This window comes from Chelonia mydas, chromosome 18, assembly GCF_015237465.2.
Source record: "Chelonia mydas isolate rCheMyd1 chromosome 18, rCheMyd1.pri.v2, whole genome shotgun sequence".
Taxonomy (NCBI): domain Eukaryota; kingdom Metazoa; phylum Chordata; order Testudines; family Cheloniidae; genus Chelonia; species Chelonia mydas.
Window position 1 is genome coordinate 3,155,031 of NC_051258.2, and position 24,096 is coordinate 3,179,126.

Consider the following 24,096-nt stretch of genomic DNA (forward strand, 5'->3'; position numbering starts at 1 on the left):
TATCAGAGAGTAAGGGGGAGACGTTTATGGCGGGGTGGGAGGTTGAGGCAAATTGCCTGGCTGCACATAGAAGAGTACAGGAGAGCATGGTGCACATCATGACTGGCCAGGCTACGGTGTGAAAGTTCTGTTTGTTTCTCCTTGATGAAAACCTGCCCCCTTGGTTCACTCTACTTCCCTGTAAGCCAACTGCCCTGCCCTCCCCTCCCCCTTAGATCACCACTTGCAGAGGCAAGTCGTTGTTTCAAATTCATGCATTCTTTATTAATTCATCACACAAATAGGGGATAACTGCCAAGGTAGGCTGGGAGTGGTGGGGGAGGAGGGAAGGACAAGGCCACACAGCACTTTAAAACTTATTGAATGCCAGCCTTCTGTTGCTTGGGCAGTCCTCTGGGGTGGAGTGCTTGGGTGCCCTGAGGCCCCCCCCACGGCGTCCTTGGGTGTCTGGGTGAGGAGGCTATGGAACTTGGGGAGGAGGGCAGTTGGTTACACAGGGGCTGTAGCGGCGGTCTGTGCTCCTGCTGCCTTTCCTGCAGCTCAACCATATGCTGGAGCATATTAGTTTGATCCTCCAGTAGCCTCAGCATTGCCTCCTGCCTTCTGTCAGCAAGCTGACATCACCTATCATCTTCAACCTGCCACCTGTCCTTGCATTCATATTGTGCTTTCCTGGACTCTGACATTGCTTGCCTCCACGCATTCTGCTGGGCTCTTTCAGTGTGGGAGGACAGCATGAGCTCATTTCATCATGAGTGCATTTTTTTTGCCTTCTAATCTTCGCTAGCCTCTGCAACAGAAATGATAGGGGGAGCATTGAAACATTTGCAGCTGCAGGAGGGAAAAAAAGGGAGAGTAGTAGTTAAAAAGACACATTTTAGAGAACAATGGGTAGATTCTTTCAGGGTGAACCTTGCTGTTAACATTACATAGTACATGTGCTTTTGGTACAAGGTTGCATTTTGCCTCTTATATTGAGGGTCTGCCTGTTTGGTGTGAGAGATCCCACATGCAGGGCCGGGCAACAGAATTCGGCTTGCAGGCAGCCATGGTAAGCCACAGTCTTTTGGCTTCTTTAACCTAAATAACATATGGGAATGGCTTCAAACAGCAGCGCCCTCATTTCCCATACCAAGCACCTGTTGGGTAGGCCATTTAAAAGGAGGGGCTGCGGTTTTCGGGTTAACGTGCAACACAAACCCAACTATCCCCCCCACCCCCCCTTCTCTGGGATGATCGCTTCACCCCTCCCCCCACTACGTGGCTAACAGTGGGGAAGATTTCTGTGCAGCCACAGGCATACAGCCCAGCAGGAACGGCCACCTCTGAATGTCCCCTTAATGAAATTACCCTATTTTAACCAGGTGACCATGAGGAGTGACCATCCAGGAGAGCTTTATGGAGATGTCCCTGGAGGATTTCTGCTCCATCCCCAGACATGTTAACAGACTTTTCCAGTAGCTGTACTGGCCGTGAATGCATCCCAAGTCTTCAGGGCAAATTAATCATTAAACACGCTTGCTTTTAAACCATGTATTATATTTACAACAGTACACTCACCAGAGGTCCCTTCTCTGCCTGGCAGGTCCGGGAGCCCACCTTGGGTGGGTTCGGAGAGTACTGGCTCCAGGTCCAGGGTGAGAAACAGTTCCTGGCTCTCTGGGAAAATGGTTTCCCCGCTTCCTTGCTGTGCGCTATCTTCCTCATCCCCAAAATGCACATCCCTGTTGCATGATAATCCACTGACTGAGTCAAAGCACAGGGGTGGGGTAGTGGTGGCTGCACCCCCTAGACTGGCATGCAGCTCATCATAGCAGTGGCGTATCTGGGGCTCTGACCCTGAGCAGCCATTTGCCTCTATTTTTTTGGTAGGCTTGCCTGAGCTCCTTAAGTTTCACACAGCACTGCTGCGGGTCCCCTGTTATAGCCTCTGTCCTTCATGCCCTCGGAGATTTTTTCAAATGCTTGGGCATTGTGTCTTTTGGAATGGAGTTCTGATAGCATGGATTCGTCTCCCTATACAGCGATCAGATCCCGTACCTCCAGTTCAATCCATGCTGGAGCTCTTTTGCGACTCCATCATGGTCACCTCTACACTCACCTGCAGCTTGCCACGCTGGCCAAACAGGAAATGAGATTCAAAAGTTTGTGGGCCCTTTCCTGTCTACCTGGCCAGTGCATCTGAGTTGAGAGCGCTGTCCAGAGTGGTCACAATGGAGCACTGTGGGATAGCTCCCGGTGGCCAATACCGTTGAATTGCAACCACACTACCCCAAATTCAACCTGGCAAGGTCGATTTCAGCGCTAATCCCCTCGTCAGGGGAGGAGTACAGAAATCGATTTTAAGAGCCCTTTAAGTCGAAAAAAATGGCTTCGTCGTGTGCTAAATTTGACCTAAACTCATAGTGTAGACCAGGACTAACATTTAAGGTGCAGCCTGTAACCCTTCAGTAAAAGGAAAAGCAGAGCTGAAACAGACAAACACATGGCATTTCTTTAAGACCTTTATTAACAGATGCTTGCAGTTTGACTTGAAAAAATTAGGTGTACATTTCATACAAATTAAAAATGAGGTTCTTAAAAATCTCAACTTGACCAGATATGAAACAATTTAAAAACCTTTAAAGGTGTATTGAGAAAAAACAGGCCTTTTAAAAAACGGTTGTCGTTCCCAAAAGGAGACTTCTTCAGGTAAAAATAATAAAAATCCCATGCTGCATAGATAATGCAGATAGTCTAGTTATCTGGTCAACAGCAAAAAGCAAGCACTTAAGGTCTTCAGTTCCAATTCTTTTGTTCATTTCTTATTGCTGGAATTTCATATTCTTCTCTTTATTTCATATTCTTTTCTTCTTTGATGACTAAACTGGGAAAGGAAAAAGACTGTCAAAGATGTGTGTTGCAGGCTTAAGTGTTTCTGGTGATAAGATCATTTGCAATATTAATTCAACATGGATTCCTAGAACGCTTAAGAAAGGTGCACAAATTGTAGGACTGGAAGAGACCTCAACAGGTCATCTAGTCCAATCAGCGGCACTCATGGCAGGACTAAGTAGTATCTAGACCAGGAGTGGGCAAACATTTTGGCCTGAGGGCCACATCTGGGTATGGAAATTGTATGGTGGGCCATGAATGCTCACAAAATTGGGGATTGGGGTACAGGAGGGGGTGAGGGCTTTGGTTGGGGGTGCGGATTCTGGGGTGGGGCTGGGGATGAGGGGCTGGAACCAAAGGGTTTGGAGGGCAGCAGGGGGATCAGGGCTGAGGCAGGGGGTTGGGGCGTAGGAGGGGGTCAGGGACGCAGGCTCCAGGCAGCGCTTACCTCAAGCAGCATGTCCTCCCTCTGGCTCCTATGCAGAGGTGTGGCCAGGCAACTCTTCGCACTGCCCCGTTCACAGGCACTGCCCCTGCAGCTCCCATTGGCCGCAGTTGCCGGCCAATGGGAACTGCAAGGGCAATGTGCGGAGCCCCCTGGTTGCCCCTACATGTAGGACGCATGGGGGGGCAGGGAAGAGGGGGACATGCTACTGCTTCCAGGAGCCGCATGGAGTCAGGCCCGGCATGCGCAGAACAGGGTAAGCCTCAGACCCCACTCTGGAGCTTGAGGGCCGGATTAAAATGTCTGAAGGGCCATAGTTTGCCCACCCGACAGGTGTGTTTAACCTACTCTTAATCTCCCATGATGGAGATTTCACAACCTCCCTAGGCAATTTATTCCAGTGCTTAACCACCCTGACAGTTAGAAAGTCTTTCCTCATGTCCAACCTAAACCTCCCTTGCTGCAATTTAAGCCCATTGCTTCTTGTCCTCTCCTCAGACGTTAGAGGACAACTTTTCTCCCTCCTTCTTGTAACAACTTTTTAAGTACTTGAAAACTTATGTCCCCTCTAAGTCTTCTCTTTTCCAGACTAAACAAACCCATTTCCCCCACCCCAACCTCTCTCATAGGTCAGTCCCCACCCCCAAATCTTCTCTCATAGGTCATGTTTTCTAGACCTTTAATCATTTTTGTTGCTCTTCTCTGTACTTTCTCCAATTTGTCCACACCTTTCCTGAAATGTGGTGCCCAGAACTGGATACAATACTAATCAGAGAGGAGTAGAGTGGAAGACTTACTTCTCATGTCTTGCTTACAACACTCCTACTAATGTTCGCTTTTTGGCAACAGTGTTACACAATTTGTTCTTGACAAATCCATGCTGTTACTTATCACCTTATTATCGTCTGTGTTTGCAAACTGATTGCTTAATTATTTGCTCCATTATCTTTCTGGGTACAGAAGTTTAGCTAACTGGTCTGCAAGTCCCCAGCTTGTCCTTATTTCCCTTTTTACAGATGGGCACTATATTTGTCCTTTTCCAATCTTCTGGAATTTCTCCCGTCTTCCATGACTTTTCAAAGATAATCGCTAATGTCTCAGCTATCTCCTCAGTCAGCTCCTTGAGTACTCTAGGATGCATTTCATCAGGCCCTGGTGACTTGAAAATATCTTACTCGTCTTAAGTAATTTTTAACTTGTTCTTTCCCTGTTTTAGCCTCTGATCCTACTTCATTTTCACTGGCATTCACTGTTAGACATCCAATCACCCCCAACCTTCTTGGTGAAAACTGAGTCAAAGAAGTCATTAAGCACCTTTGCCATTTCTACATTTTCTGTTATTGTCCCCCCGCAATTCAATAATGGGCCTACCTTGTCCTTGGTCTTTCTCTTGCTTCTAATGTATTTGTAGAACATTTTCTTCTTACTCTTTGTCTCTCTAGCTAGTTTGATCTCAGTTTGTGCCTTGGCCTTTCTAATTTTGTCCCTACATACTTGTGTTGTTATAGTCATCCTTTGTAATTTGACCTAGTTTCCACTTTTTGTAGGACTCTTTTTTGAGTTTCAGATCACTGAAGATCTCCTGGTTAATCCCCGGTGGTCTCTTGCCATCCCTCCTACGCAGTGTTAGCTTAGACCTTTTCCCCATTATTGTGACTAGAGCCTGGAGTTGACTACGTGCCACTATGTTACTCACTGCATATCAAAACAGCCTACTTTTTGTTAGGAAGCCACTTATCTATTGGGTCCTACGCTGCATTTGACCCTAGTCTATGTGGCAGCGCACTTCCCCTTCCTGACTCTCCCCTCATTCCCATCCTCTGTTTCCAAGACTTACAATATTATTTGAGAAGGATTGTATCAAAATTGATTTTACACTGGTGCTATGTTTTAAATTCACAGTGTGCTGCAGCTCTCATATAGATCAGGTGAAAGACTAACATTTTGGCTGCTGTGGAAGCCTGAGGCTTTCGGCCCCTGGTGGCTGTCGAGAAGACATTTAAATACTGCATCTCTTTCCCCTTTAAGGCACAGGTGAGGAATTTTTCTGGAGGAGAAGAATGAAATAAAGAACCTGGTTCCGCTATCTCTGCAGTGCCATTTAAGCACCCAAAGATCTCTCAGTATACAAGGAATAGATGAGCACTACTGTCCATGCTAAGGAGAAACTAAAGTTGCCATCTGACTTCAGCGATGTGTTAATCTTAACACCTTCTGAGATGAATGACGGGAGTTCATATCTATCAGCTACTAGAAAGCTCTTTGCTAGGAACAACTAGAGCAGGGGTGTCCAATCAAGTAAACTGGACCTGTATGACATGCAAATTCAACAATCTAAACTTTCATTTAAAAAGAGTCTCTAGCCCTCATGGTTAGGAGTACAACCTTGAAAGTGTGAACTGAACAACAGACTCTCAGTCTTGCCTTTCTGAATCACAGGGCCTTAAACAGTAACTCAGATGCAAACTCCTGCATTCCCTAATAATCCCTTTGGTGTGTTGATACTGAAGACTAATGATGACACGAGTGTCTACATCAGTGGTCCCCAAACTGCGAGGCCTGTCCCCCCCCCCCAGGGGGACACAGGGGAACATTCGGGGGGGTGCAGTGTGGACTGGGGGGCAGGGAGGGAGCACCACCTAGCCCTGCTCCGCCCCGGCCCCCAGCCCCGGATGCAGCTCCTCCCCAACCCTGACTATAGCCCCACTCCCAGCAACTGAAGGAGCATTGGAAAGTTACATTTGGGGATACTGGGGGGGACATGACTTAAAAAATTTGAGGACCACTGGTCTACCGTAACTATTTCACAGAATGGTGAGTGGCAGTCCATGGGGTGGGAACTAAAGGTTGGTGCAGCGGAGGAAACAGATGAAAAAGAACAGAGGACATCTAAAGACAAGGAACAAGGACAGAAACACAGAAAAGCAGATTTGAGGAAAACAAACAAAGGGCAGGAATAGTGATGGTCCTAGAAATGAGCCTATTCTCACAATAACTAAAAGTTTAGTTACTAAATAAAGGCCATATTCCAATCTTCATTTTTACAAACTTTGCCATGGTCAGTGAAACGTTCCCCTCTGGTAGAGCAAAGGCCAAAACTAAATGCAATATCAAAAGGCCAGCTACACCAAACTCTGCTTGTTGCCTCCCTGCTTTTTGATGTGATGTCTCTGCACATGTAGCCAAACATGACATTGGCTTTTTCTTGGCATACCACATTGCAGACTCATGCCTAATTGGCTGCGTATGATTGCTAGGTCTTTCTCAAGATTCAGTTTCACATTCTCTAGGTATTAGTTTTTTCAAGTTGAATCTTAGTCTGTCCACATCTCTCTAGCATCCTGGGTTATTCCTCAATCCTAGTCAATTTTAGCAACTCCTCAATCTAGTATTATCTAGAAGTTTAATGTACTGCTATTCTCTCCTCCAGATGAGGACTGATTCTAATGCATCTGCAATATCCCCACTAGAACATCTCCCACATTTCACTACATTGTGCTTATTGTGACCTTGTGGGAAGTGTTTCAACCAGTCTTCAGACCATCTGAAAGTGACCCTATCCAAGCCAGTTTGAGTTAATTTTTCAGTTGAGTAACTAAAATACAAAAATTAGCCCAACACTGTTCCATTCATCTACTACTTACATAATTCTACCAAAAGTCCATCAAGAATAGGGTTTGTCTTTTAAAGAATTAGCAAACAATGCTGCTTTTACCTGTAGATGTTTGGTTATTTCAATATTTGTTCCATATAGTTGTAAGGTGTGACTAAGATCTCATTCACAGACAATTACAACCACTCCTGCACTTACATGATTCTTATTTGCAACATACATGAGAGCTAAATATCTGCCACCAGGCTAAAGCACTGAACACATCCAAGCCTAGCCTTGTACAGGACATGGCTAAGATCCCATCTAAAATCAGAAACCTCCTGCAGCTAAGTCCCCCAACTAGTTTATAGCTGTCCTGTTGAAAGAACTTGAACCTGCAATCTGTTACAAGACATTTTACCCAACATGTGCATTCACACCAAATCCAAAGTGCAAGAAATGCATACTATAACACAGCAGTTCTCAAAATGAGGGGTCAGGACCCCTCAGGGGGTTGATAAGGTTATACCTGGGGTGTCGCTAACAGTCAGCGTCCACCCAAAACCCTGCTTTACCTCCAGCATTTATAATGGTGTTAAATATATTAAAAAGTGTTTTTAATTTATTAGGGGTTTGCACTCAGAGGCTTGCTATGTGAAAGGGATCACAAGTACAAGAGTGAAAACAACCGCTGTAACAGTTAAAACCTAAAGTAGATTAGAAGTAAAAAAAGCTTCTGAAGGAACTCTATTATAGTAGAATATCTTAAACAAGAATGAGAATACCCACCCGGATGATGGTAGAGATGGTAAGCCGGCATTTACTCAGCCCCGCCCTGCTCAGCCTCGGGAGCGGACGTGTTCTCAGCTGGTGGTTCGGCTGCCTTCGTCTCTTTGCCATCTTGTGGTTTAGGGTTCTCTTGGCGTCTGCGTCGGTAGTTGAAGTTACGACGGTACCGACGTTGAGGTGGCTGCTGACCTTGGGTCTCATCCCCTTGGTTCTCTTTATCTTCTTCGTTTCCTTCCTCCCTAGGCTGTCTTTGACGAGGAGGACCCCTGAAAATCAAGCTAGGCTTTAAGGATGCACCATCTGACCACTGTGTTCTAGCACATTCACAAAATTTCATAACATAACAAGTGGATCTGCAGCATACCTGCGAAATCGTGGTCTGTAACCCCGATACATGTTCTGTCTGACCTGTCTGCCTTGTTCTCCTGCACCCTGGTTGTCAGCACCCTGAAATAATGTACATCAAGACAACTTAGCCAGCTACAAGAGCGAACGAAATCAATGGTTCTCAACCAGGGGTCACGGGCCCCATTGCGGGGGGAGAGGAGGGGTTGTTGAAGAGAACACAAGCAGGTTTCCAGGGGGTCCTCCAAGCACGGCCAGGCATTAGATTCGCTGGGGCCCAAGGCAGAAAGCCGAAGCCCCACTGCATGGGGCTGAAGCCTGTGGTCCTGAGCCTTGCCATGGAGGGCTGAAGCCAAAGCCCAAGCAACTTAAGCTTTGTGGGGAGCCCAGGCAACTGCCCTACTTGCTACCCGCTAATGCCGGCCCTGGCTTTTGTATGCAGAAAACCAGCTGTTGTGGCACAGGCGGTCTGTGGAGTTTTTATAGCAGGTTGGGCAGGGGCCCCCTCAGGAACAAAAGGTTGAGAACCCCTGAACTAAATGACTTAAACCAACTAGTTAGAAGTCACTATTAGCCATAGTGGCAGTTTGGCACACTGAATCTTTGTTGGGTAAGAGCAAAGTATCTGGTAAGCACCAAAGAGGTCCTGGGGCACAAAATGATGCATTTTATGTGGAGTCTAGTTTAGGCGGTTTCCTTTAAATAATTAAAAAATTATCTGAAAAAATAACTGATTCACATTGCATACTTAAATTATAGCATTTTTGAATTGACAGTCTGCTGGCAAACAAGATTTCTGCTCTTTAGCTCATTTGTATTACTAAACCTTACACATTCAAAGGAAACAAACCCAACATCCTACATATAGGCAGCTGAAAAGCCCCAACCCCTTCCATTATAAGCAAGATAGTACAGTATCAAAAGTTATACAAAAATTACCTCCACTATCTCTCCCTGCACAGGAGGGTTGGAATACTGTGGTCGACGCCCATAGGGTCTACGCATATAGTAAGGTGGGTACCGCCGCCTGCGGTAGGGTCGGCGCTGTTGGGCTTGCCCTTCTGGTATGCTGTCTGATCCCTCATTCTTTTCCCCACTCTCACTGTTCTGGTAGTTTTGCTGGTAATTGCGTGGAGGACCCCTACGTCGTGGATACCGTCTGTAATGGTTACGGTCTGCTGCGTATTTACTGCCTTGTACTGGAACTCCACCAGGACCTGTAACATTAGCTGCCTCCGCACCCTAAAAACAGCGTGATAGTGTTAAGTAATGATCAGAAGAGGAAAAAAAGTTACATTCTCATGCCATAACTGACTCGTAAGTAAATCACGATTAACTGAGCACACGTATTGGAAAGCGAGAAAAAAATTTAACCTCCTTGAACTTGTCACATCAGCCATCTACTCAGAAGAAGCCACATTAGCCATCTACTCAGAAGAAGCCACCAAATATCAGCCCAAATGGCAAATCAATTCTTCTGCGAGTTTTAATATTAGAGAATATGCTCACCTTTTCACCTTCCACCACATCAAACTCCACAGTCTCTCCATCACCTACACTGCGAAGGTACTTCCTGGGGTTATTCTTCTTTATGGCAGTCTAGTAACACAATATTCCAGAATTAGCTTTAGACGCCCAGCATGAAGAGATTGTAAAGATATATGAAGAGATTTCCTAGATTTTGGATGTACTTGAACATTCTGTTTTCCTTGGTAGAATGTGCTTCCTTGAACTAGAAATTCAGCAATATCAGCATATAAACTTCAGAGTAACAGCCGTGTTAGTCTGTATTCGCAAAAAGAAAAGGAGGACTTGTGGCACCTTAGAGACTAACCAATTTATTTGAGCATGAGCTTTCGTGAGCTATAGCTCACTTCATCGGATGCATACTGTGGAAATCGCTGCGATTTCCACAGTATGCATCCGATGAAGTGAGCTGTAGCTCACGAAAGCTCATGCTCAAATAAATTGGTTAGTCTCTAAGGTGCCACAAGTCCTCCTTTTCTTTTAGCATATAAACTAACTTTTAGTTTCAACAGAAATATGCTAGATTTCACAGGGGAAAATGTGTAACAAAAAGTGCTCACCCAAAACTGCCTACAGTAACATGTAAATTCAACTACAGTGGCAACATTCTAATATATCCTAAAATAATGCTACAAATATTTAAATTAATTGGAGGCAGACCTACCAGATAAGTGTCAAAAGCCACTGATACTAGCCTATGAGGGTTCCCATAAGTCTGACAATATAACAGGGCATGCAGGATTAGTACAACAAATAGCCTGCTCATGTCCAGTACTGTCAAAACAAGGAGCATGCTTGTCAGCAAGCTTTGCTCCACTTAACTGCCATGCCCTGAAGAATTAAAAAAAGAGAAAACAATCAAACTGATAAAACCAAATCACTGTCAGGAATATTTTAAAAGATTCTCAATAATCAATGCTGATCTATACAAAAGAAAAAAGGTTTGCTTTGCCCCTGGAATTTGTGTATTCAGGATTCCATCACACCGTATTATTTCCCACAAAACTAAGACTACTTTAAAAAAAGCATATGGCCAAATACAGCCCCAAATTTACACATCCAGATCAGTGGCCTTTTTTCCCCAAGCACTGAGCGCATTTAACTCCCACTGAAGTCACTGAAACTGTGAGAAGAAAAGGAGTACTTGTGGCACCTTAGAGACTAACCAATTTATTTGAGCATAAGCTTTCGTGAGCTACAGCTCACTTCATCGGATGCATACTGTGGAAAATACAGAAGATGTTTGTTTTTATACACACAAATCATGAAAAAATGGGTGCTTATCACTACAAAAGGTTTTCTCTCCCCCCACCCCACTCTCCTGCTGGTAATAGCTTATGTAAAGTGATCACTCTCCTTACAATGTGTATGATAATCAAGGTGGGCCATTTCCAGCACAAATCCAGGGTTTAACAAGAACATCTAGGGGGGGGGGAAGGGGGGGGGGGTTAGGAAAACAAGGGGAAATAGGTTACCTTGCATAATGACTTAGCCACTCCCAGTCTCTATTCAAGCCTAAGTTAATTGTATCCAATTTGCAAATGAATTCCAATTCAGCAGTCTCTCGCTGGAGTCTGGATTTGAAGTTTTTCTGTTGTAATATCGCAACTTTCATGTCTGTAATTGCGTGACCAGAGAGACTGAAGTGTTCTCCGACTGGTTTATGAATGTTATAATTCTTGACATCTGATTTGTGTCCATTTATTCTTTTACGTAGAGACTGTCCAGTTTGACCAATGTACATGGCAGAGGGGCACTGCATGTCTGTAATTGTGAGAACTCACCTCTTTTAAAGTCAGGCCACTCATTTGGGTATCTGTGTAGCTATTTAAGTGCCCATCAGTTTGAAAATAGCTGTTATTGGATTATAAATTCTAAAACCTTTGTTACAGCTGAGAATTTGCAAGAGACATTGAAGTTTCCACAGCAGTGTTTACTCTACTATATAGTCTATTGAGGTCTAAAATTAAAGAGCATAAGCTAATGTAAGACCACACTAAGTACTACACGCAATGGTACAATTACAGTTGAGGAAAACAATTGCCTGATCTCATTTCAGTTCAAACTTAAAGACAGCCTGAAGTTGAGGCACTGCTTCCCTCTTAAGTCAGTTGTAGCCACAACATTGCAAGGCTGCTTAAAAAGCTTAGTTTACACCCTGATCAGAAAAAGTGTTCAATCCTGTATTTCTGAGTATATTTTAAAATAAAGATTAGGCTGTCTAACCTTGCAACACTACAGAAACAATCCTACAGCTTCTAATGGACCGTGCAACTACATACTGAAAACCCCCATGTTTTCTGGAGTCAGAAGAGATTTTTAATAAATCCTGTAAATGCTCAGTACAAACTAATCCCTCACAAAACCACATTTTGTTTACCAAACACTTTTTGAGCTCAGTAATAGAGCACAAGCATGAGAACTTCACAAAAGTGAAATAGTGCTGACAGCATCCCAGCATTTTCATGCCCTAGAGGGAATGAAATCCACTGTAACAATACATTTGCAAATTTTCAGTCTACAGATCTAGTGTTGTGTTGAGACGACACCAGGAGAGCCTGCTCCCCTAGTTGCTCTGCACAACTGATGTCTGAAAAGAACCCAAATTGGTAACAGGATGGGAGAGAGCTTATATCTTCCTCAAACGCCTATCAAATTAGAGATTTACTTTATAAAGACAGGTTTCAGAGCAGCAGCAGTGTTATTCGCAAAAAGAGGACTTGTGGCACCTTAGAGACTAACCAATTTATTTGAGCATAAGCTTTCGTGAGCTACAGCATCCGATGAATGAGCTGTAGCTCACGAAAGCTTATGCTCAAATAAATTGGTTAGTCTAAGGTGCCACTAGTACTCCTTTTCTTCTTACTTTATAAAGTCACTGATTTTATATTTCAAATTGGATCTAAACTAATTACTAGTTACCATGTACTCACTGCCTATATTAAAAGAACACCATCAAATTACGTTATTTAAAAAAAAACCAAACAAACCCTAATAGCTAGCTGTCATATTGTGTTTCATCAGTATCTCTCACTTCACAATCTTAGAAGTAATTATAGAGACTGAAATTTAGTTTCAGTTTATTTTCCATTTACTTCGCTCATTTTCTAGCGCTTTGCATACAGTCAAGCTTTACTATTTTCTTGATGATCAGTCATATATCCTGTTACACACTTTTTGGAAGATTTCAGGACACTCAGATACTGACCAAAGCTTACTAGTTAACCAAAAAAATAGAAATATCACAATACACTTTCTGAAATTACTTAAAAAACAGGAAGGGTATTCTGCTCCCTTTAATATTTACAAGAGTCATTGCAGTTTATTCCTGGCTAACTGGCCACAGAAAATAGTAAATAAGTTTTGTAAGTTGCACAAGGTTAACTGAAATATTGCTAACTTTTCAGCTGTAGTACTTATAAGTGTTATAACTTTCCTAAATTCAAGATTTTTAGCCAGAAGTATGATTTTCAGATTGCCATGGGTCCTTCAATACAATTTGAATTTTAAATAACTTATGCATTTAAGTCAGGAAATATAAAACAGTACAGCTGAATCCTCACAGTTCTGTCCTCTTGTGTGTGTAGAACATGGGAATTACCATAATGCATCAGACCACCTGTCCATTTTTTCCTTTTAAACAGGTTCTACTGATTGCCCAGTATCATATTCAGAGAAAGATGTAAAACTCCCATGCTTGTTCATTATGGAAGAGCCTGCCCTTTGGGTTGTTAGTTAATACTTAAACAGGTGTGAATTGCTTTATGCTTTAAAGGGATTAAAGTTCATATCTCAAAGATTTTAGTCAAGTATAAGAGCAGGCACTCATTCGTGTAAGCAGTTTTCAAATCCTACTAAGCTTTCACGAATACCTTGCACCAGCAAGTTCCACAGTTTAAATGCTGTGAATTTTCCATTTATTTTTACAGTTTCTAACTGATGACAGAATTTTACTTCTCCCCCCATGACTACTTTTAATAGCTTCATGAAGGACAGTCAAACATTTATTTGGATTTTTAATTTTTTTGCTAGTTCTCCTTTATCCTTTTGAAAATTCTTCAAAAATATCTTAACAGATTAAAGGAAGAAGCGTACACTTGCACACAATGAGGTTTTCAAGTTAAGTATAAAATATGTAAATATAAAACTGTCCAGGCATGAAAAATATAGGATTACAATGGAGACTGTTTGGCAACCTTAACTATATGGATGTACTACTTGTACCCACAGAATGAAAATCCATGGTGTTAAGGCAGATGACCTTGGAGAACTAAGATTTCTTCAGTGAACACAGCATCTAATATGCTCCCCCTCCCTTCAGTTAAGCTTCAACTCGTACAGTTCACCAAGTCAGCATAAGCTTTAGTTCTAAAAAGAGGTATCTGCACTACCACCTGCACAAAAGTAACTCACCTGGTGTACAAACACATCTTCCTTGGTGTCATTCCTGCAATACAAAAAAAAATTCAGATTCAGAACGGTGTGGTGAACAAAACCAACACATTTTCTAGACTCACTAATGTTTGGCATGGGGCCAAATGCTAACCTGAGGTACTGCCAAAGACCACATTGGCTATCAGTACAGTAACTCCTCACTTAACGTTGTCTGGGTTAACATTGTTATGTCACTGATCTATTAGAGAACATGCTCGTTTAAAGTTGCACAATGCTCCCTTATAACATTGTTTGGCAGCCGCCAGCTTTATCTACTGCTTGCAGGAAGAGCAGCCCGTTGGAGATAGCTGGTGTAGGCTTGGAACCAGGGTGGGCTAGCAGGCCCCCAGCAGGCTATGAATTGCCAGGCAATTCAGGTGTCCCTCCCCTCACTGCCGTGTGCTGCTCCTGCCCTCTGCCTTGGAGCTACTCCCAGGAGCCTCCTGCTTGGGGGGGGGGGAGGGGGGCAGAGCTGATGTCAGGGTGTCCCACCTTCCCCCATTCCTGTACCCTATCTCCACAGAGCAGGGGGGCACACGACAGGGCTCAGGACAGAGGGAGCTTGCTGGCAGCAGCTGCTGTCTCAACTTGCTGATCTACTTAAAAAGGCGTGGGGTCAGCGTACTTAAAGGGGCAATGCGAGTCTCTCCCTCACACAGGGTGTGTGCAGGCGTCTCTCTCTCACACACACGCAAGCCCCAGCATTTTGGAAAGTGCAGGGAGTGGTGCACTCCAGTGGGATAGCGTGGGTTCATCATCACATTCAGTCTCCACAGGGAACATTTGCAGACACTGCCATGTGTCTGTTGTGTCTCCTCCCTTCATTCCTACTGCCTTGTAGAGTGTGAGGCTACATTAACAATAATGTGTTAACCCTTGAGGTCTTAGCCAAGGGCTAGTTCATCAGTTAGCAACAAGGCATTCGCTTGGAAATATTCCACCCTCTGACTCCACCACCTCAACCAAGTTTCACAATCGTCATTGCTGTGTACAGTATTGTTTGTTTAAAACTTATACTGTCTCTGTGTATATATATGTCTTTTGTCCGGCGAAAAAAATTTCCCTGGAACCTAACACCCCCTATTTACATTAATTCTTCTGGAGAAACTGGATTCGCTTAACATCTTTTCGCTTAGTAGCATTTTTCAGGAACATAACTACGTTAAGCGAGGAGTCACTGTATGTGATGTCCCTACCCCTTAACTGCATTCTAGTGTTCAAATTACAAGGGTATCAACCCAAGTGCCATATTTTGAACACCCTACCCCACTTTTATTTTCTGTAACTAAAAAGTTGGCGAGAAACATGAGGTTGTTGGGAGTTTAAGTGTTTGATAGCACTAACTCATCAGGTTAAGCAGGGAGAAGTAGATAAATTGATATCCCTTTACACACAGGAAGCAAAAAGTGTCAAATATTTTTGAAAAAAGGAAACATTTTGAAGACATACTAAGTAAAAGAGTGCTTTAAAAATATCTGATAAGTCAATTTCAAACAGTTCACGCATACAAGGTGCTTTAGTTAAAAAGTAGGCACACTAGGCCTTTGAGAGATCTCTCAACAAAATCATTCCTTCCCTTTACTCTTGTGTGTTCACATTGCCTGCTACCTCATGCTCTTTCAATCACTTCACACAAAGTTTATCTCCCTCCTACCCCTCCATAATGCATAATCTCACTCGGTTTTTCCCTCCACTTCCTTTCCAACCCCCCTGCAGTTCATTAGTTTTCTAACAGATAGCATTTCTCTCCCCACTCCCACTCAGGTCCAAAGGAGATATGGGGAGGAGAACTGGAGGGAATTTTAGCATGGTAATGGTTAAAATCAATCATTTCTGGTAGTGCCCCAGTGTCTAGATACTTTCCAACAAAGATCACAGTGCTTTTCCCAGCAAGCTCACAATCGTCAGAAAAAGAGTAGCATGATTAAGCTGATGACTGGCCATGTCATTTTAATACAGAGTTACTGTTATTTAAATAAAATAGAATTTATCTGCTATTCCCAATTACTCACGATTTTCATTGCCAGCTAGTTCTCTCACAGGTTACATCAATGCTGGGTCTTTCAGGGAAACCTGAATGTAGAGGCTAGTGGCCTTGTCGATCAGATCAGGGAAAACATTCAGTACACAGGGGTTGCACAGAAGACAGCATAAGCCATTTGTATGGTGGCAAATGGATAGACAAGGTAGCATCAATGTAGAAAAGGCACACTACCTATTCAACTTTATTTAGTTTTGCATTTGCCACCCCACTCCCCCTTTACTTCATGAGTCTTTATGGACAGTGAATGATAGCACTAGTCAAAGCTCCTCCCTAGACATGAGTGTGCTGCCCTTCAGATAAAGTAGTATGTTAAATTTGCAGTGGGGAGGAGTTTCAAACACTATTCAAAGGAACCTAAAGAGATCAGAAATATGGGAAGACTTATGGGGAGACCAAAAGATTTGATCTGGACAGCCAAGTCATAGAATCATAGAATATCAGGGTTGGAAGGGACCTCAGGAGGTCATCTAGTCCAACCCCCTGCTCAAAGCAGGACCAATCCCCAATTTTTGCCCCAGATCCCTAAATGGCCCCCTCAAAGATTGAACCCACAACCCTGGGTTTAACAGGCCAATGCTCAAACTACTGAGCTATCCCTCCCCCTGTATGTCAATACATCTGCAAAAACCCCAAAGCAATATTCAGTAGAAAGGAGTCACTTCAGAAGCTATAATGAAAGTGCACAAGTAAGATCTGAACATGCACTGCAATACAGCAGCAAATAAAGCCAGTTCAATGTCTGTTCTGCAGTCAAGAGACACAGTCACTGCAAGGAGGGAGTAGTCTTAATACAACTCATGTGACTTCATCTAAAACTGAAAACTGAAATGTGATGGAAGGAATGATAACCAAGTGTACACTAATGTATCACCACTGTTACAATCACTAATGTATCACCATTATTATGCAATTGCATTGTCTAATAGAGTATGCCATGTAAGGTATCAATAGAAAAATTATGATTTGTTAAGTACAATAATTCTGTTTATATGCATCTTTGTAGCTGAAGTTATGAATACTGGCTATGCATTTCTATCAAACATGTTGTGTTCCTGAGTTACACCTCGCCCCACTCGATAAATTTACATCAAGGGTAGCCAATTATGTGTTGATAGCTCATTAAGAACACTCAACTCTCACGAGGGGCCCATTGAAAAAACTCATCCCATGCAGTAAGTTTTCTTTACCGATGGCTGCCCCCTGCAATTCAGCAAACCATGTAAGGACATGTGACCTAAGACGGCATCTTTTACCATTAACTTTTCATGCTCATGTGACCCTGGACTCCATATCAGGCCATTAACTTTCCATGCACGTGGGTTAGGCTATAAATTGCAAGCCGTAACATCACTGCTGTCTCTTCATCTCCTGCTTCACATATCTGGAATGGATTTCTAACAAGGAAGCTTAAAACAGGGAACTGAATGATCCCCAATCTGTTTGGGTGAATCCATACCTTTTACAAGATGGTAGATCTACATCACTGCTATCATAGGCGCCATCACACTTCCTCCGGTCCCAGGGGTGCTCAACCCGCGCTCTGCCCCAGACCCTACCCCCACCTGAACCTCAAGCCCCACCTTTCCTGCCCCCACCTCATCTCTTCCCACCCAGTTCCACCCCTCCATGAGCATGCCACATCCCCTCTTCTCCCCCTCCCTCCCAATGCCTCCTGCATGCCACTGAACAGCTAATTGCAATGGGCAGTTGGCACTGAGGGGGAAGAGAGGGAGCTGGCTGCCAGTGCATGCTCAGCACCCACTAATTTTTTTTCATAGGTGCTCCAGCCCTGGAGCACCCATGGAGTCTGCGCCTATGACCCTGACCTGCAATCTCTGAAATCAACTGTAATGTATCTGTTTCCTGAGCCATTTATAACTTTTTAATATATGTATTATTAAATCTTTAGCTGTTAGTTACTAAAGGATTGACTCTAAGAGTGACTTTTGGGTAATATACTGACCTGGTCCCTTGGGATTGGAAGAACTTTATATGAGATGAATCTGGTTTTCAGTAACCTCTCAGAGTCCAATTGTATGGGTGGTGAGCCAAGTGCTGGAATGCCTAAGTGGACTTGTTTTTGTCTTGTTAACCACTGTACTGATACAGGAGCACATCTTGTCACTGGCTTGGTGAACTCTAAAGACAGACTGACCACTAGTTTGAGATGTGTCTGCCCTGTTTCTCAGCAGTCTGTCCTGAGTTGGGCATTCTCAGCTGTGACCACCTTAGGCACTGTGATATGAAATACTTAGTATTTTTAGAGCATCTAATAAACTTAACTTTAGTGACCACTTGTGGTCATAATTTACATCACACTGATCTCCAATATTATACTGATGCTACGTATGGGTGTAGAACCATTTTTATTATATAGCAACTGTGAGAAAAACATACTCTGTGGACAAATATGACAGTTTCATGCTGCTATTCCTTGGGAGTGCTGTGAGCTTCAGGGATTAATGGAGAAGGAAAACTGAAACTGAACATCTAGGAAGAGCACTGCACTGTAAGCCTCTTTACTGTTTCAGTAGGCAGAGAAACAAAGTCACAACACACCACAGCCTCCAGGAGCACAAGCACTTTCACCTTACCAACAGTTAGTGACGCTTCAAGTTAATAAGATACCTATTGGCCAGAAGATATGAAAGATGAAACCTTCAAGCAGGGTCCCAGGACAAGATCCTTCTAGAAATCCCAGAACCTCATCTCTTCCCAATTGCTGAGATGACAGCCTTCTCAAAGCATTGCCCCAGGATCATGGTGCTGCATTCTCATATTCACCAGCCAAAGTCATTTGTGCCTACTTCTGGCAAGATTAACACCCCCAGTTGGCTTTGAAATATGTAACAGCTGCCTATTTGGCTTGAGATGATCTAGAATTCCCCCAGTCGCCTTAAAGGAAGATTGCAGTGAACTGAAAGTTAACTGACTTAGGGTCAAACAGGACCACAATCCTCAGGCATGTGCATAAGTGTTTACAAGATCAGGGTCAAAAATCACTACAAAGAATTTAAAACAGATTCCTAAAGTTCAAAGTGCAGTACACTACTCTGGATTGCCATTCCTCAGACCATCTAATCCAATATCCTGTCAGTGGCTAGTTCCAAATGCTTCACAAGAAGCCACAAGAAATTCAGTAGCTGACAGTTAATATAATCTCCCCTTGGGGAAAATTTCTTCCTAACCCACTGCTTTGAGGTTTGCTCACCCTGAAGTATAAGATTTATATCCTTTATAAAAGTTCTTTTTGCAAATCCTAATGTAATTCTAAATCTGCTAATTATCCATATAAACATTAATACTTTAACTCCTAAAATAACTGCCTCAAGTGGTATTATCTGGCAATGAGATCAAGTTAATTATGCATTGTGTAAACAAATTTTACAATTTTAAACTTCTCTTTTGGTATAATCTGAAGTCGCCTTGTGTTTTTGTTATAAGTGAGTACTCGGTTTTCGTTCTCTAGACCATTAATTATGGTGTCCATCTCCTCTTTGCACTACACAATCCAGATACTGTTTAGAAGTGGCGCTTTCTTACTTAACAGGTCTATTCCCTGTGGGTATTCAAAGTAAATTCTGTGGAGTTCCAAATACAACATCAGATACATGTGCAACCCCATTTGAGGCAATGGGGCAACCTCTGTCATTGAAGACCTAATTGTTGTTATAACAGAGAAACATTTCATAAGATTCTTAGAACCCAAGATGACACTGCAGAGTAAAACACTAAATATAAAATAGACAGCCATACTGTCATTAAGCTAACATAAATTTGCATCAAAACCGGATGATCAGAGTTACAAAAACACAATCTGCAATTAAATACAAGCAATAGCTGAAGTGCTCTGTTTATGACATGTTTTTCTTACAGTAAACGAGAGATCCCAGAAAGAACAGTCTTGTTCTAAGAGTTGTGGAAATGTCATGAAGTTCCTAGTTTTTGCAGCTTTAACCTTCCTGTCTTGGTAACATGTGATCATGCGGGGTTTCTCATTAAACTAGCAGCTCCAGGGACGAAGAAGCTGCCCAATTCATATTAGTTAATATTCTGAACATTCAGATGCCTTTTAACTATGTGCTGTAATTTCATTGATTAACTTACATTTTCTTTTTAAGTGAAATTTTCTTTAATGAATGTAGTTGTAAATACTTTCCCCTACAAGTAGAATGTATAACCCACTGTTTTGAACTTGCAACGGTCAAGAGTTCCTAGCACTTACAATTTAAACAGCTATTCCTTGGTCTGGTGTTTAAGATTCAGCCACAGAATTAAAAGGCTGTACATAAGAAGTGTTTTACACTTGAACTATAGGAATGTCCAGACATTTAAATGATACATGTGCAAAACCAATTAAATATAATCTACTAGACCTTTCACATAATCCAGCCAATTTTATGAATGAACACATCAGAGCCTACACTTGCACCCTCCAGGATAAATAAGGAATTTAAAGTAGTTTGCTTTGTCAACACTAGTTCCTATATATCCTATTAAGAAAAGTTAGAGCAAAAACAATTGGGAGTGTTGGGAGGAAAAATGAGACAATAACCTGTTAGGATGTCAAGAACTGGTATGGTGCAGCAGTGTGTGGTCTAGTTCACTAAGAGGAGTAAATAAACATCTTATTTATACAATAAAACTAACTGTTGTCTATTATAATTGCTCATTGCGTTATTTCACATTACCCTATTGGGGAGGGCAGGTATTCTGAGACTCCCAGATAACGTAGGTTCTACTGTACACCTTTCAAAGCAATACATGGATTAACAACATAGAGCAGTAATATGGAGGCAAAGAGAATAACTAAGGGCTCTTTGCAAGCTCTGTTTGCAAAACACCCACTGACTTCAATGAGAGTCCTACATGCTGAAGGCTTCCAGAATTGAGCTGTAAAGGAACTTGGCATCTTATTAAAATGCAACCAGCATTTAAGCACCTCTACTGAGTCATGGCTAGAGATTCCATCTCAAGTATTAACAAACATAGCTCTTATTAAAATAATCCAAGATACAAGGAATACTTTAAATTAGTATATTTTAAAAAAACTGGAAGTAGCTCATTTTCTGATAGCGAACACTTTAGAAAATATAGCTGATCTTTTTAAAATTCATTCAGAAAACTCCTTATGCTCATTTTTAATCTAATGAGGTATTTTTACAAGAGACTTCTCAGTTAGTCTCCCTTTCTAACTGACAACACAGAGCAAACAGTGAAAATGGAGTTTACACAAAGTGTTGTCAAATAGAGAAAAAAATTCTAATTTGTTAGCCATCTTAGAAGTTCCCTGCAACAGGTTTAGAATAGATCATTTAAAAATTATCTAACTTTGCATAGAACAGCAAACTGAACGAGTTTAAAAAATAAAACTACTGACCAGACCATTTTACTAAGCGTACTCTTTATAGTTCAGTTAGCATTGATACGCTCCGTTTTTGTTCTAGAAGTGACATTTCTGAGAGTGGTGTAATTAAAAATGAAACTAGGTTCAGTATAAATTACTATGCTTATAGTCAAATGACTTTCAAAAATACCAATGCAAGTATCAATACCTAATGCAAAACAGTTACTAAGGTTTATCACTTTTGTACATTTAAACACAGCTTAGAATCAAACAAGTATTAACACATGGCATGAACCTGTTTTACATTTAAACCTCATCTCAAAGGATCAAAGACACGAATCACTGCATATGAAAATCAACTACCTCCAACACTGAATAAATATCCCTATTAAAACCACTTTACTGAAAACTCTGCAAGAGAACAAAAGTGGAATACAGAGGGGACACCTGCATTAACAACTTACCACTTCTGTGAAAAGCCCCATGGGACAGAGTGATCAGGTCACACCTGATTCACACACATTATTCCCTACAGCTCCCAAAAATGTTATTGAAACTATAACTACACTTGGGTCCAATGTTTGTTTGGAAATATCCAGAATGTCAGCCAAAACAACACTTGCAGACAAGCGTCTTGCCACATGCCAAAGGAGGAGGCTGTGATGACAGCCCACTGCTCTAGTCCTGCTGTCCTGAGGGAAAGCAGGCAGGGACACGGGGAGTTACTATGATTGGATTTCTTATCTGGTTTGGTGGAAAACTAAAGACAGAAAAATTTGAAAGAATAAACCTAATGTGAGTAGTGTTGGGAGGAAAAAAAAGCCATGACTACAATGTACTTGAATAGTCAAAACGTCTCCCTGGGGAAGTTCTGCAGCAGCCACCAAACCCACCAACCCAGCCTCAGTCCATTCCCCAGGCTAGTCATCTCAGCACTAAGCCACTTGAAAAGCTTGGTAAAGACTCATCTGAAAGCCAGGAGATGTGTCAGATGAGGCCTGGTCAGCGAACAGAGTGACAGATACAGGGACTCTGTCTAAAGCGTTCCCACAGTCCCCACCCAGCTCTCAGGACACCATCCCGCCCCTGAATCCCTGGTCAGCGAGCACATGGCACCTCCCTCCTCACCTGTTGATGAAACCGTAGCCGTTTCTTACGTTGAACCATTTTACTGTTCCCAAAACCTTCGTTGCTGAAAGAAAAAAACCGAACATGTCACATGACGCATCGCCCCCACCTCCGCGCAGCCGAGCCAGGTTCCCACCGCGCCACTGAGATGGGCTCGGCCCCCCTCCCCGCCGGCCGGACCCTTCGGCCAGCGCACTCCAGGACGGCCAGGCCTCACGGAGCGTTGCGCGCTGGGGTCCCGGGAGGGCACGTGGCTAAGTGGGTCTCACACAAAGGCCCCGCGTGGCGGACATTTTGAGTCTCTCCGCGCCAGCCCCGCCCCATCCACCGCCGCACGCGGGGCCCAACGACTCAGGCGGCGCGCGGGGCCTAACGGCCACTGCGCGCGCACCAGGAAGGGGTCTCGCGCCTTCCTGTGGGGGAGGAGGGATGACGCCCACAGACCCCTCCCCTTTATTCCCTCCACCGCCTCCCCATCACCCCCCCTCACCGATGACCTTCTTGTCCCCGCCGGCGGGGGGCGCCGCCGAGGCCAGGCCGCTGCCACCGTTGCCGGTGCCGCCGTTGGGTTTGGACTCGGCGGGGGCGGCGGGGGCCGCCGCGGGGAGAGGGGCGGCGGGCGGTTGGGTCTCGGCCTCGCTGCTCATGGCGGCGGCTGTTCGGTGCGGACGGTGGTGGTGACTGGCTGTTGCGCCGCCTCCCGCGGTGTGATGGTGACTGGGGCCGGCCGTGGGGGGGGCTGCTCCCTGCTCCGGGCTCGCTGGGCTCCGCTCTCCGCTCCCGATACCGATCGAACTGACCACAATGGCGGCCCGCACCGGCTAGCCACCCCGCATGCACCGCCCACTAGCTCATTCACTGGCTGCGGAGCTTGACCGTCACGCGACGTGCAAACTCATTGGCTTCTAAAAATCCGCCCACGCGGTCACTGTCGCACCCATTCGATACGGCGCCTGCCCCTCAGCGAACGCTCTCAGCTATTGGGTGCTTCTATCCCGCACACACAGCTCGCTAACATCTATTGGCCGCAGAGCCGGCCTCTCATATAACGCGCACACCCATTGGCTGTAGGAATCAGCGCCGCCGGGCCTTTTTTCGGCCAGTTTCACTACTCCTCCCTTTCGGAGCGTGATTGGTGCAGCTGCGCTGCTGATCCCGCCGCCTGGAGAAGGCCGGGGGGGAAGGCTGGGTTACGGCAGCGGGTGGGGGCCGGAGGGCGCGCAGCACGTGCCCTGGCCTGAGCTGGTTTCAGAGGAGCGGTCCTGTTAGTCTGTATCCGCAAAAAGAGCAGGAGGACTTGTGGCACCTTAGAGACTAACCAGTTTATTTGAGCATAAGCTTTGTGCACTACAGCTCACTGGTGCGGTTCCCGTGGGGCTGGGGCTGCCCTGCTCCCTGGCCAGTCTGCGGGGAAGGGGCCTGGCTTCCTTTAGGTGGGAAACAGCTGGGTCTGTGTGAGCGCTGGCCGCCTGGCTGGGATAGGGCGTGCAGGTGGGGGTACCTAGGGCCTACAGAGACCCCCCCAAGGGTGTCCCCCAGCCCGGCACAGAGACGCCCCCCACCCCTAGGGT

The 24,096-nt window shown here is 44.1% G+C and overlaps 1 protein-coding gene across 2 annotated transcripts; it reads right to left on the reverse strand.

Moving 5' to 3' along the window:
- Nucleotides 1-2,491: 2,491 nt before the first annotated feature.
- Nucleotides 2,492-23,399, reverse strand: YBX1 (Y-box binding protein 1). 2 transcript variants are annotated; one of them, XM_037881072.2, is made up of 8 exons: nucleotides 23,016-23,399; nucleotides 22,526-22,589; nucleotides 13,986-14,019; nucleotides 9,555-9,644; nucleotides 8,985-9,287; nucleotides 8,065-8,147; nucleotides 7,701-7,966; nucleotides 2,492-2,866 (listed from the first exon to the last, which is right to left on the reverse strand). In XM_037881072.2, the coding sequence occupies exons 1-7, from the start codon at nucleotides 23,170-23,172 to the stop codon at nucleotides 7,732-7,734; spliced, it is 966 nt and encodes a 321-aa protein (XP_037737000.1). In that variant the 5' UTR covers nucleotides 23,173-23,399; the 3' UTR covers nucleotides 2,492-2,866; nucleotides 7,701-7,731. The 2 variants fall into 2 exon arrangements, with proteins under 2 accessions (XP_037737000.1, XP_037736998.1); XM_037881070.2 differs by having other exon boundaries at nucleotides 7,701-7,978; nucleotides 23,016-23,359.
- Nucleotides 23,400-24,096: the final 697 nt, after the last annotated feature.

Coding starts and splice junctions, on each gene's coding strand:
- YBX1 (XM_037881070.2), bottom strand. CDS start 23,172: ATGAGCAGCGAGGCCGAGACCCAACCGCCCGCCGCCCCTCTCCCCGCG. Junction 9,288..9,554: donor ATGTGGTGGAAGGTGAAAAG/GTGAGCATATTC, acceptor CGCTGTTTTTAG/GGTGCGGAGGCAGCTAATGT. Junction 7,979..8,064: donor TACAGACCACGATTTCGCAG/GTATGCTGCAGA, acceptor CTTAAAGCCTAG/CTTGATTTTCAGGGGTCCTC.